We start from the raw sequence: 13,664 nt of genomic DNA, 5'->3' as shown, positions 1-13,664 counted from the left end.
CCGGAAAGTCATGTCAGAATTAGAAAATTCACAAAATTTTTTTTTTCTACGACTTAACGCCAAAAGTTGAATTTGAGTAATTTTCTGAGGAACAAACTCACAAACTTACAGAGCAACCATTGTTTAGCGAGTAATTATTTAATAGTTTGAGAGTACCATCAAGTAGTGCTCCGAATCACTTTATAACCACGTGTTCCTGTTGGGTATATATATTTAGTCATAGAACCTACGTAAATGTGCGATTACAAAGTGATATGGAGTACTACATGGCGGTATAATTTCAGTTGTTTTAGCTGTTCTCTTTCCTGTCACTGTCAGCTTCATCTCCTTTTGCTTTTTCCTACTATTTTTTTTTCCAATAAAGCTTTCGAAAATATCATTTGCTGGAGTTGTTTGCTTTCTCTCTCGCTCTTCAGGCACTTCCAAGCTTCAACAGGTTAGAGAGAGAGAGAGATATATATAGATAAGAGAGATTTTATTTTTGCTCAGATCTGTTCATTACTGCTATTACTTGATAATCCAATGTTCTTACATCCTTAATCAGTCAATTAAACATAGAATTCCTGCTTTTTCATTGGTTATTATGAGGTTAGTTAAGCTTCTTCCATGGCGGATCTCTCTTTTTAGTTATACTTATAGAGATACATATATCGATATATATGCTTGCAAGCGTATCTTTATTCCTTGCAGTAAGTTGTTAATAGCTGACGATTTGTTGATGATAACTTCCTGAGAAAAGAAGTACAACTAATAAAAGCGGAGCTAGCGTTTGATTTATAAAAAGTACCAATACCACAACTCTGGTACACAATTACATCAGGAGCTGTTGTAGGAGGTGGTGGGAGGTGGGTCATGTGTATTGAACAGCTCCCAGATGCAGTTGTGAAGTTGACTTTTTTTTATTTTTTTATTTTTTTGATCGGCCTTCTTTTATTTTGTTGAGAAACAAATTTTCAGTTAATTGCAGATCTGTACTTATTTCAGAAGCATTAATTTGCATCTCTGTGTTTAATTTTTTGTTTTTTCTATGCATGTATAATATGCATGCATCTTCTATTCCTGAGCTCTTATGTATAACCTATTTTTATCACCATTTTAGTGCTGGAATGATTCAATATGATTATCTACTAGTAACATAATCTTTCCCGATATGGAACCAATTGAGTCTCAAAAGCACATGAATATGTTATGCAAGGGGTTCTGAGTTTGTGTTTTTTCTTTTGAATTGGTAAATGTAGATTCTGCCCTAAGACCTTTTAGGGCTTTGGATTTGGTATGGATCCAAAGAGGACGAGAAACTCGCCCGAGTTACTGGACTCATCCGAGTCCACTTGCCTTTCCCCATTCCCAGATGAGGTACTGGAAGCAGTACTCTCCCTCATGGAGTCACACAAAGACAGAAGCTCAGTCTCGCTCGTGTGCAGAGACTGGTACAACGCCGAGCGTTACACCCGGTCCCATGTGTTCATCGGAAACTGTTACTCGGTGTCGCCGGAGATCGTGGGCCGGAGGTTTCCAAGGATTCGGAGTGTGACCCTGAAAGGAAAGCCCAGGTTTTCGGATTTCAACCTCGTGCCGGAGAATTGGGGGGCTGATGTTCACCACTGGCTGGTTGTGTTTGCTATGGTTTACCCGTTTTTAGAAGAGTTGAGGCTCAAGAGGATGACTGTTACTGATGAGAGCTTGGAATTGTTGGCATATTCCTTCCCCAATTTCAAAGCTCTTTCGCTGTTGAGTTGTGATGGGTTCAGCACTAATGGCCTTGCTGCCATTGCCTCACATTGCAAGTAAGCCTCTTGTGAGGAAAATTCTGTTTGTTAATTTTTCTTATGTTACATGGACTCGACTAGGTTTGTAGTGTCGTATACTTCAAGGGCGGAGCTACATATGTGTTAACATTCTTCACAGTTGGGTATTTTGAAGGAAAAGTGCTCTAAAGTATGTCTATGTTAATGAGATGACTGCTAGATGGGTTAGCAAATTCTTATAACCATCGTTGCTGAACTTATAAGATCAGTTGTATTAGTGCATCTCCAGCCTTTACTAATATCTTTGCTCAAATTCCAGTAAAACTTTGAGTAAAAACATTATATGGTAATAAGAATTCCAATGGATAAACTCAAATCTAAGCAGAAATATTGGAAAAAGCTTCATTAATGGCATGGTTGTAAATTTTGAGTCTCCCTTGATTCGAGTATGAGTAGAACTCAATTTGGTATAGGTTTGTGCCAGGGAGTGGAGTGGGATTTTACAGGTTTTTTTCTCAAATTTTGAGTTTGAGTAAAAAAACTGGAATGTAGTTGCTCTTACAGCATTTATAGTACTTCCTTCTTTGTCACTTGTGTCTTGGAATCATAGATTAATTTAATCTTCTGGATCAGACTTTAAGTTCTGCTGCTGGATATACATGTCAAAATTATTTAAAGTTGCATTTCGAACAGGCAGAGAGTAGATTTTCTATTACATGCTCCATTGTTTCCCTTATAGATCCTAGTTGATCATTGTCATTGGATTCTTATTTGGCGGTCTAGTTGTGTGTAGTGTTGGGCGTTGGCCTATAGTTGTGCTTTATTAACTTCCACAGAATGAGTTTCATGAGATGGTTCTCTTCAGAAGAAAACATCTAAATCCAGTGTGGCTTACAGGAACTTGACTGAGCTTGACATTCAGGAGAATGGAATGGAGGATAATGGAGGAGGTTGGTTAAGTTGCTTTCCTGAAGACTTCACATCATTAGAAGTACTAAACTTTTCCAGCCTGCACAGTGATGTTAGTTTTGATGCCCTAGAGAGACTTGTATCTAGGTGCAAGTTGTTGAGGGTTTTGAAGGTCAATAGGAATGTCAACTTGGAACAATTACAGAGGTTACTTTTAAGGGCTCCTCAGTTGACAGAGCTTGGTACTGGCAGCTTTCAACAAGAACTGACAGCACGCCAGTTTGCGGACATTGAATTTGCATTCAGTAAATGCAAAAATCTGCAATCCCTCTCAGGTTTATGGGAAGCTACGTCCCTCTATCTCCATGTTATTTTCCCAGCCTGTGCTAGTTTGACTTTCTTGAATTTGAGCTACGCGACTCTGCAAAGTGCTGAACTTGCCAAGCTTCTTTGTTACTGCCCAAATCTACGGCGGCTCTGGGTAAGGAGATTCTTTTCACATTTATTTATTTGATTCCTTCACAAACGACTATCACTAAAACCTGTAGTTTCACATCAGGGGATATCATACACTTCATGAGGCCCTGGGGCCGTCGTGTGTTGGGTTTTTGCCATTTGCCATCTGATGTCTTCTATGTTCAATGCAGAGTAGGGAACATACAATTTTCTATTGTTCTTTCATAGTTTAATCTCAAGGAATGATGTGTCCAGTTCGCTTTTAGTCTTAAGGTTGCTTGGTAGAGAGTTGCATTCCTGCGGAGCTCCTAAATGCAGATGCGTGTACATATAGATTGTAGTCTGCCATCTGCATATCCAAGTGTGACATTACTATCAAACAGATATTGGATTAAAAATTTGTGAACGAGATCATATCTCTGTTTCCCATCAATGAGGACCATGACCGCATCTCTTTGAGCATTATATTTATATTTTATAGGATTAGGATTCCAGTCAGCCTTTTTGTCTCCCTTTTCCTTATCTGCCTTTTACTTCATCTTATTTTTTCTTTACGAGTCTTAATAACTTCACCCATGATGTTCGTCATTAATTGGCCTTGGACTAATGACAAGCAGGGTTTCTTACTAAATGATGGTTTTTGGTGTTGATGCACAAAATATTTAGCTCAAACATGCTCATATCTGCAGCAAGCCGTAGCTTCGGTTTGTTTGGTAACAGAACCATACATGTTCTACACTGCATGTAAGAAAGCCTCTGTTGCTGTTTATGCCATCTTTATGATTAGATTGTCCATTTCAACCACTAGTTCTAGTTCCCGCATTCGCTCTTCTTCTAACATGGAAAGTCTGAACGCCAATTTCTTGTGTGCTTCCTTTTGAGGCTTGCTCCCACTTTCTTTTCCGTTATTGCCCAAAATTGGAACTCCTCATTGCATCTACTACTTTGAAATGATAAGACGACGAAAGCATGAATGCAGATAACAATTAAACAGTAGTTTCCCCACTTCTTTGCAGTTTCTATTATTGCCTCGAGTTATGTAGTCACTTGTCTGATTCCTTTCGTCACGGTTCTCCATCTACTTCTGTGGAAACCAGTTGCCTTTCAAGCATCATAAAACCATTTGAGCACCATCAGACCACAAGTTTCCATGGGATTCTCGGATCATCATACCCCGAATTTTCAAGGGCTTCTCGAATACCGAGTATTCACCAAGTCAATGTACCCTGTGACCCACCATCTTAATTCTTTGTTTATTTTCAAATTGGGGTTTTCTTATTTGAAAACACTATTGTGTTGATTATGACATCTTTCAGTAGTTACTATTTGAGTTTCTCCTACGTGTATTCACTGTTTAACGAACACAGGTAGGTTCAATAGTTGATTTATGGGTTTGCCAAATCACGAGTTTACAAATAGTTCAGTTCTTTATCTGAAAACGATGCATTTTATTTTGACAAGTTATTTTGCTTCCTAATAAGGTTTTCTGCACACACAAGTAACTAGGCTAAAAGGGTTGGCACTGCTGGTATTCTTAAATCAACTATGAAATTGAAGTATAGACCAGAAGGAACATGTCCTTCCCCTAAGTCTGGACCAATTGTTTGAGCTTACCTACTTGTGCCAATCTAATATACTTCACGATCAAGGTTACACGAGCACTTCGTGTGTCAGTTCGAGTACTTCTGATTTTTGGAGGTTTTAATAACTAAACTCACGTATTATGCAGGTCTTGGACACAGTGGAGGACAAGGGACTGGAGGCCGTTGGGTCCACCTGCCCCTTGCTTGAGGAATTACGTGTCTTCCCAGCAGATCCCTTTGACCAGGATATCCACCATGGCGTGACCGAATCAGGTTTTGTCGCTGTGTCTCGTGGATGTCGCAAACTCCTGTATGTCCTCTACTTCTGCCGCCAGATGACTAACGCTGCGGTGGCCGCTATAGTTCAGAACTGCCCGGATTTCACCCACTTCCGCCTCTGTATAATGAACCCACGCCAACCAGACTACCTAACCAATGAACCCTTGGATGAGGCCTTTGGTGCAGTGGTGAAGACTTGCACTAAGCTTCAGAGGCTTTCAGTTACAGGCCTCTTGACTGATCTGACATTTGAGTACATAGGAAAGTATGCCAAAAATTTGGAGACCCTCTCGGTGGCTTTTGCCGGAAGCAGTGACTGGGGGATGGAGTGTGTGTTACGAGGTTGCCCTAAGCTGAGGAGGCTTGAGATAAGAGACTGTCCGTTTGGGAATGCAGCACTTCTTTCCGGATTGGAGAAGTACGAATCAATGCGATCTCTGTGGATGTCCTCATGCAATGTGACATTGAATGGGTGTAGACTACTGGCAACAGGAATGCCAAGGTTGAATGTTGAGGTGATGAAGGAGGATGAGAGTGATGAACTTGCTGATAAAGTTTATGTGTACCGATCTGTTGCGGGTCCCAGAAGGGATGCTCCGCCTTTTGTTCTCACATTGTGAAGATTAACATATGTTGGTGAGCTCTCTCTCTCTCTTGCCTTAACACAAAACGCCACTCAAATTCTCATCAAACAATTCTTAACAGTTAGTACAATGCGGAAGCGTCTTATTTATAGGATGGAAACCCTAGCTAAGGGAGGAACGAAAATCCATTTACTACAAGGAACCAAAATCTAGAGATCAATAGCTGAAGATGAAATAAATGATACTGTTTATTTAAGAATATGAAAATATGCTAGTTACTGTGCCCCCACGCGAAGATATTGCATTAGCACTAGTATTGGTTTTTTTTTGTCCGCTTCACTTGTAGTCTACCATGCATTCAGGAACTGATTAGAAGAAAGAATGGCATGCTAATGGGTCTTTTTATTGAAGAGCTGCTGGGCATATGTGAAAGCATTTACCTTTTTTGCCGTAATGGGAGTATTTTTGGTCTTGGGGCCATTTCTTCCATTGGTGCCCTTTGCCAATTCCATACAGTTGAGCGGTTATTGAACTCACTTGTTGCTATCTTTTCCTAAATTCATCCGTGCCATAGGTCGTAGACATCTTGTGTCTAAGAATTTCATGGATGAAGTTGCGGCCTATGATCTCTCATAGTGTATAGTGGACAGTATAGCAAAGGTTAATATGGATGTTGGATTTGAACATATTAGAATTTTTCTATGGTGGTTCTCAAAACTTTTGCGTTGTTCAGTCTTTTCGTGTCACTATCCACATTTTTTACTCCTCTATGTGGTAAAATTGTAAATCAATTATTTTTGGCATTTGCAGGTTTCATATTGGGCATTGGATTATGACTTCCGAGTCAAAAAAAGCAAAAATGGAGATAAAATGTGGAAAGAAAGAGACTTGTCTCCAGAGAACTAAAGAAGCAGGATGGAAGAAAGGAAACTTATGCCTCTGCACTCTGCAGCCTCCAAAGGCAGTGACAGGAAAGAAAGATTGTACCTTCACAGTCTCCAGGCGTAGAATTTGCCTCAGCTTCTGGATTAGCTGCATTTTTCGAAAGCAATCATGGCATGTCCCAAGCACATCACCAGCAGCATTGGGGCCCGGCCCCAGTCCGCGTGTCAAGATCTTGCATGGAACAAACGTACGCAGAAAATTTGAGTTGACATCTCCTTGAAGTGGTAAAAGCATGAGGATGGATGAGTTTCAAATGTTGCTTTTGGGGGGCTGAATTAATGAAAGAAAAAATACAATACAAGAGAATAGGAAAAGAAAAAAGAAGCTGCCCGTATTGGTGTTCTGGATTTATGCAGTGGCCGTTGTTGAGAATTTTAACATCAGCATTCCAGGAATGCGGGTATGATCAAGCGGGAGCCTCTAGATGTTGTATGATTTGTCTGGGAGATTCAAAGTAGTATTTAGCAGTGGTGTGTCCCTGAAGTTCATTTCTGGTTCTCTGCTAAGATGAGGAATGTGACACCCGTGTTTTAAAACATTGCCTAATTACGGAATTGTTCATGAAATCTTTTGGTTTTTTGCTTGGTCTCAAATTGCTTTGGTTACCCTCATTTCATTTTCGTGTTAGTAAATTTGGAGCCTCACTTTTGTCTCTTATTATTTTAAACCTGCTGCTGAAGCCTATGCTCTTGACCATCAGCTTCAAAGCTTTTTGATAATCTCTCTCTCTCTCTCTCTCTCTCTCTCTCTCTCACACACACACACACACACACACACAGATGAGATGGTTGGGCCCATAGCCATTGCCATAAGCGATCAATGTTCTCCATCCGTTGCAATAAATATCCCATTTGCAAACCGAGAACTTAAAACAATATGTTCTTAACTATTCGTAATTCAAAACAATAGTATCTCGAGGGAAAAAAAAGGGTTAGTAGTAGCAACATTTTTTGAACCAAAGTGGATTTACACCTTTTTAAGTTCTCATCTTGCGGTCCAGACAAAAGAGTATTTAATCCTAAAAAAGTACACGTATTGTATGATTAATCATACATTATAAATACATGTTTTGATAGACAGATTAATCGTCCATCAACCACAGTAATTTTTTGGTAGAAGCTTGGGGAGAAATTTTTGACTGGGGTGGTAGCCGAAATTGTTGACTAAAGGAGGTGTCGGATGGAACTTGGAGTGGGGAGGAAGAAAAGAAATGGCGTGGGGAAAAATAAGAAAAAAACTGTGCGGGGTTTGGGTTGAAAAAGAATAGGAATAAAATAATTTTATGTATATATATCTATATTAAACGTATTAATATTTACACTTTCAAATTAGTTACACTCATTAACAATGCAATAAGGATAATATTACGAAATTTTTATTATTAGTAAATTTTTTTCGGAATATTACCATTAAGAATATTAGGCCTATTTTTCACGTGTAATCTGTTAGGGAGGTAATTAGATGCTTTTATTTCTTGCTTTGAACTTTCTCTATATGAAGTTGTAGTTTATAGACATGAACATAGAAGCTTGGAAAATTCACATTTCATACCTCTCAAAGAGCCTCTCACATTAGCATTATAAATAGAGATAAACTTATCCGCCGTGAATCTTTGCGCAATCTCAGCCGTCCGTTTCGACAATCAATGGTCTGGATTTTAAGAAAAACTCTTCCAGTGAATAGTTTCTTTAAAAACCGGATCATCCAAAACATTTTTGGAAGTGCGCAATTGAGTGCCGTAAAGTATATTCACGGCCCCGCTGTAATTTTTTTTTGCTCTTATAAATAACAGGCCAGGCCTTTTATAACGTTGTATCATCCATCAACCAGTACAAAAATGAAGACTCCAAATGCTTCATTGATTTCACTTGTAATTTCTCTTGTTTCCTTGATTTCATGGGCAACTGCAGCTCATACTGATCATGAGAATTTTCTTCAATGCCTTTCTCCTCATTTTCCTAACTCCAACTTATTCTCCAAAGTTATTTACACTCCTCACAACTCTTCGTACCAATCCATTTTGCAATCCGCCATACGAATGGAGCGATTCTTACCACCTGCCCCGATCCCCAAACCTCTCGTAATCATTACACCTTTGGTAGAATCCCATATTCAAGCAGCCATTAACTGTTCCAAACAACATGGCATGCAAATCCGGGTTCGGAGTGGTGGACATGACTACGAGGGCCTCTCTTACATCTCTTACCAGGCCCCTTTCGTCATCGTTGATCTGGTAAATTTTCAATCGATCACTATCGATGTCGAAAGTAGCACGGCGTGGGTTCAAGCCGGGGCCACGATCGGTCAACTTTATTACACCATAGCTAAGAAAAGTCCAAGTCTGGGCTTTACGGCCGGTGGTTGCCCTACAGTAGGTGTCGGTGGACACTTTAGTGGAGGAGGATACGGGATGATGTCCCGTACTTATGGGCTCTCTGCTGATAACATCATCGATGCTCGATTAATCGATGTAAATGGAAGAATCCTAGATCGGAAGTCGATGGGGGAAGACCTATTTTGGGCCATTAGAGGAGGCGGAGGCGCTAGTTTTGGTGTTATCATTGCATGGCACATAAAACTATTACAAGTTCCCGAAACCGTCACGGTTTTCACCGTAGACAAAACCTTGGAACAAAATGCAACTAAGATCGTACACAAGTGGCAACACGTTTCGGGGAAGATTGATGAAAAGCTACTTCTCAGGCTCTTTCTGGGACGAGCCAATTCTAGCCAGGACGGAAAACAAACAGTACAAGCCTCGTTCGTTACCTTGTACCTTGGTGGAGCCGAGACACTCCTCCCATTGATGCAACAAAGCTTTCCTGAGTTGGGTTTGGTGAGATCAGACTGTATCGAAATGAGCTGGATCGATTCTATACTCTATTTCGCAGCTCTCAGTGGAGAACCGCTTGAGATTTTATTGAACAGGACTTCGCCGGTGACGTCTTCCGGTTGGTATTTCAAGGGGAAATCGGACTACGTGACCGAGCCGATTTCCGAAACCGGGCTTGAATCCATATGGAGAAGGGTCCTGGAATCTCCTGAGGCTGTCACCATGATACTTAGCCCTTACGGTGGAAGGTTAAGCGAGATTTCAGAATCCGCGACGCCTTTCCCCCATAGAGCGGGGACCTTATATGGCATTCATTACGGAGTCTTCTGGACCCAAGCAGGGAAAAGCGCATTGGACAGGCATACGAGAGCGATCCGAAGGTTTTACAATTTCATGACTCCTTATGTTACCAAGAATCCAAGATCTGCATATCTCAACTACAGAGATCTTGATTTGGGGGTAAATAACAACAAAGGAAACACTACAAGCTATGAACAAGCAAGCATCTGGGGTTTGAAATACTATGGGATTTATAACTTTAAGAGATTGGTTCATGTGAAGACCAAGGTCGATCCTGGTAACTTTTTCAGGAATGAGCAAAGCATTCCAACTCTCTGATCATTGTGGAATAGAAAAGTTTAGCCTGTATACATCTGTTTCCACATATAGCCATAGTAAATAAGTGTTCGGAAAGGATGCAGTAAATGAAAGAATTTTGTTGAATAAAATTTGTCAACTTTGCTTGTTTGGAAATAGTTTCGAGAGCTGAAAAAGCCGTATACCAAATAAAACTGGACCGTCCAAAATACGTTTGGACGGTTGAGATGCACGCACGGACACCACGTGGCCGTGCCCACCTCCATTGGGTCGGCAGAAAATGCTTGGTTCAACCTGTGGTCCTTGAAAAACGTGAATGAATGGAACGAGTTTTTTTTGAAATGGAATCAGTTCTCTCCTGTCCATATATAGTCCAATATTTTTCAATTGAGGGTCTTTTCCGAGCTCACTTTGATCTTTTATGGGTTCACTTTGATGATCTAATTTATTCACTTTTTAAACTTGTTGTGAACATTGACCGCGTCAAAAATTAATCAAGTTGATTAAATACCAGAGTATATGATTTCGTAAAGCATTAATCTCGAAAAAAAATTGTAATATCGGATAGAAACCCATTTAACCTATTTTATTTATCTCAAGATAAATACGTCTTGAAATTGTCTCATCAGTTGTGAGTGTTTGCGAAAAATTATTTTGACAGATTTTTAGATTCTAGCTAATTATAAAAATCTTTTTTATGAACACCGAAGTTTTTTTTTATTTATTAATGTAGCTAATCATAAAAAATCAGTTTAGAATGTTTGTCGAAAAATTTATAAAACTGATTTTCAAAATCTACCGAGAACCTGAAAAGTAAATAAATTCTCAAAATGTCAAAATTGGGTTTGGATAAGTTTTGAGATTATGCAACATAAATTTTCAAAAAAGAAACAAATTCTCATAATCTCGAAGCTGGAACAAACATATTTTTCAACTTCTACTAAAATCTGGAATCATAAATCTGTAGCAGAATCTGAAGCTAAAGTCTAAAATATGTATCCATAGTTATTACAAACACGCCCGAAGAGGAACAGTTCTCGATCACAATGTGCCATGTCAAATGGGTGATTTTGAGTAGGGATGTAACGCCCCAATATTTTAAACAAATATCGGCAGCATAAATTATTATTCTTCAAAAAAAAATTTCTTTAACATAGGGATTTCTTTATTTCAACTCAAATTAAAAAATACTGAGCTTTTATTCAAAGGCAGACCTTGGTTTGATAAGCATTGAGCCAACTTCTCTTGGAAGAGACTGCCTTAATAAAAAAAAAAAAACTTATTTAGCCTTAATAAAATCTAGCATTTTATTGAAATAACTTCAGAGCGATTCTAGTCTTGATACAGATCCCAAGCATACTCGGTCTCTGCCCTTAGTATTCCTCCTGTGTCAAACTGCTCCACCATTGAATCCTGCACATTATGGCAAATTGATCGCCGAAGCAACCGATTTACCAGGGTACAAACGTATCCGTGATTGATAATTCACTCAGTAGAATAAACTTAACCTTACCAACCCCTTACTTTTGTCACGCCCTCAATTTTCAGCATGAATAATAATAATTTTTAAATATTTAAAATCCTCGCAATAATAGAAATAATACCCCAAAAGATATTCAACTCCCAAATTTAGATAAACCTGCTTAACAGTTACAACATTCAAAAAAAAATAAACGATAAAGTGCAATACGATTTCTTTTACAATGATGTTAGGACAACTCTTGAAAATAGCTTTTGACCGCGATGTCCGCATGCACTCCAAACGTTCCATGCCTGCCCTTGTGTTGTACCTGAAATGATAATAGGTTTGAGCAAACACGCGCCCAATAGAGATCTCTATGCTCAAACTATATGGAGATGTGATGAATCATGCACCATGAATGAGTGAGTATAGACAGACACGCCCAAAGCATGAACGATTACCAACGAGCTGCATGCTTTGATAAAAGGATTCTAAGCTTCACCGGAACATCACTAACCGTTTATTCCTCAGACTAGATACATCAATGAATCCATGCCAACCCACCTTAGTCTACAACTAATTTTAAATCATTTTATTACTCTTCGTATGATACTACAATCTTCCTCGTGTCTACAGTCATCATTGTCAAATCCCTTCATTACAAAATCTTTCCTTTTAATCAGATATTTTCGATCAATAATCACTAGGATCACCTCGGGTCTAATTCCCTCGAGCGTAGGGTCACCCCGAGTCTATTCCCTCAATAACCATAATCAGTGGGGTCACCTCGGGTCTAGTTCCCTCGAGCGCAGGGTCACCCCGAGTCTATTCCCTCAATAACAATAATAAGTGGGGTCACCTCGGGTCTAGTTCCCTCGAGCGCAGGGTCACCCCGAGTCTATTCCCTCAATAACGATCACTTGGATCACTTCTCACACTTTTTATAATCGTCATTGTTTCATAATCAATTTCATCATCACTCCATCTATTGTACCACGAAACTTCGATTAACCATTACGTAATTCCACAAATATACATGTTCATGCCTTTTCATTAGTTTACAAATTCGCATCCTACATAATGTACTATGCCCATATATATATAATCCTACAATACTCTATCCATTTGTTATCCACATTCATTCCACTTCTCTTTCATAAACATCAAATCATTCAATCGAATACATAAGCCATTTAATCAGTCACATGGCATTATGAGGCCAACAATCTACCGTATCGCATATAAGGGATTACATATCTCAAAGTAACCTACCAACCCATAGTAGCTATAAGACATACGACCCGCTTATATTGACACTTAAACCTTAAATGACGAACGCCATTGAGAGCTAATAGCTCAACGAATCAATAGGACAAGAGGTCCTATCAGACATGCTCACGTCTATCCATAATACTCACTACGGCACCTCAGATAGCCCACGGTACTCTAAATTAGGTTTATGGTACATTTCCCATCTACAACAAACCTAAGATGACACTTAACGATTGTTTAGAGAGTGGAAATGATCAACGAACCGTCAAAGGATGAGTAACCAAGCTTAGAAATGGTTTAAAGGTGTTTTAGAGGCATTAGAAGTGATCGGAGGTCAAAAAGATGGAGTTGAAACAAAGCTGAAAAACTGTCCTTAAGCCAAAGGTATCGATACCTAGACAAATGGTATCGATACCATTTGACCAAGAAACTTTCCAGACGCAAGGGTATCGATACCTAAGACAAATGGTATCGATAACATATGATTTTCTGGACTTTGAAATGCAAAGGTATCGATACCTGAGCAAATGGTATCGATAACAAACCAGTTCGAACAGATTTTCTGCAGATTTTCGAAACTATTCCCGACAATCAAACCAACAATTTCAAGCACGATCAAAGCACACATTCAACTCATAGGCATATAGGAAGAGCTAGAAATCCCTACCTCGAAGTTGGAGAGCAAACACGCAAAGAGATCGGGCCACGCGAACCCTTGAACTCAACCTTTAAAATACGCCCATAATACTCCTCTCCGAGCCGAACCAGACAAGCTACAAGCTTAATGGCGTGTGAGTAATGTGGAATGGAGGTTGGTTTGAGTGGGTTTTGGTTTGGAGCAAGAGAGAGAGAGAGAGAGGAGAAGTCGGGAGGGAGAGGGAAGCGGACGGGAGGAAGAGAGAGAGGAGATGATTTCTATCTTCTACACACACACACTCCATATACATACTAACATATACACTAATCACACTTGCACTCCTTCAATTTTCAATTCCT

General features: G+C 39.5%; 2 protein-coding genes across 3 annotated transcripts; both read left to right on the top strand.

Annotated features, from left to right (window-relative positions):
• Positions 1-288: 288 nt before the first annotated feature.
• Positions 289-7,097, top strand: LOC131312817 (protein TRANSPORT INHIBITOR RESPONSE 1-like). 2 transcript variants are annotated; one of them, XM_058340816.1, is made up of 5 exons: positions 289-436; positions 1,239-1,787; positions 2,646-3,138; positions 4,843-5,611; positions 6,370-7,097. In XM_058340816.1, exons 2-4 carry the CDS (start codon positions 1,276-1,278, stop codon positions 5,593-5,595), a joined length of 1,758 nt encoding a protein of 585 aa, XP_058196799.1. In that variant the 5' UTR covers positions 289-436; positions 1,239-1,275; the 3' UTR covers positions 5,596-5,611; positions 6,370-7,097. The 2 variants fall into 2 exon arrangements, with proteins under 2 accessions (XP_058196799.1, XP_058196800.1); XM_058340817.1 differs by having other exon boundaries at positions 432-588.
• Positions 7,098-8,341: 1,244 nt separating this feature from the next.
• Positions 8,342-9,955, top strand: LOC131313654 (berberine bridge enzyme-like 8). Its single transcript, XM_058342088.1, has one exon. It carries the CDS (start codon positions 8,342-8,344, stop codon positions 9,953-9,955), a length of 1,614 nt encoding a protein of 537 aa, XP_058198071.1.
• The last annotated feature ends 3,709 nt before the right edge of the window (positions 9,956-13,664 follow it).

This window comes from Rhododendron vialii, chromosome 13a (genome assembly GCF_030253575.1).
Source record: "Rhododendron vialii isolate Sample 1 chromosome 13a, ASM3025357v1".
NCBI lineage: Eukaryota > Viridiplantae > Streptophyta > Magnoliopsida > Ericales > Ericaceae > Rhododendron > Rhododendron vialii.
Note: the sequence above shows the minus strand (reverse complement) of the source record. Positions and strands in the feature narration are given on the sequence as shown.

Excerpts from the sequence above, each read along its gene's own strand:
- LOC131312817 (XM_058340816.1), top strand. The coding sequence starts at position 1,276 with ATGGATCCAAAGAGGACGAGAAACTCGCCCGAGTTACTGGACTCATCC. Across the intron at positions 1,788-2,645 it reads GCCATTGCCTCACATTGCAA|GAACTTGACTGAGCTTGACA; the intron begins GTAAGCCTCTTG and ends TGTGGCTTACAG. Across the intron at positions 3,139-4,842 it reads CAAATCTACGGCGGCTCTGG|GTCTTGGACACAGTGGAGGA; the intron begins GTAAGGAGATTC and ends CGTATTATGCAG.
- LOC131313654 (XM_058342088.1), top strand. The coding sequence starts at position 8,342 with ATGAAGACTCCAAATGCTTCATTGATTTCACTTGTAATTTCTCTTGTT.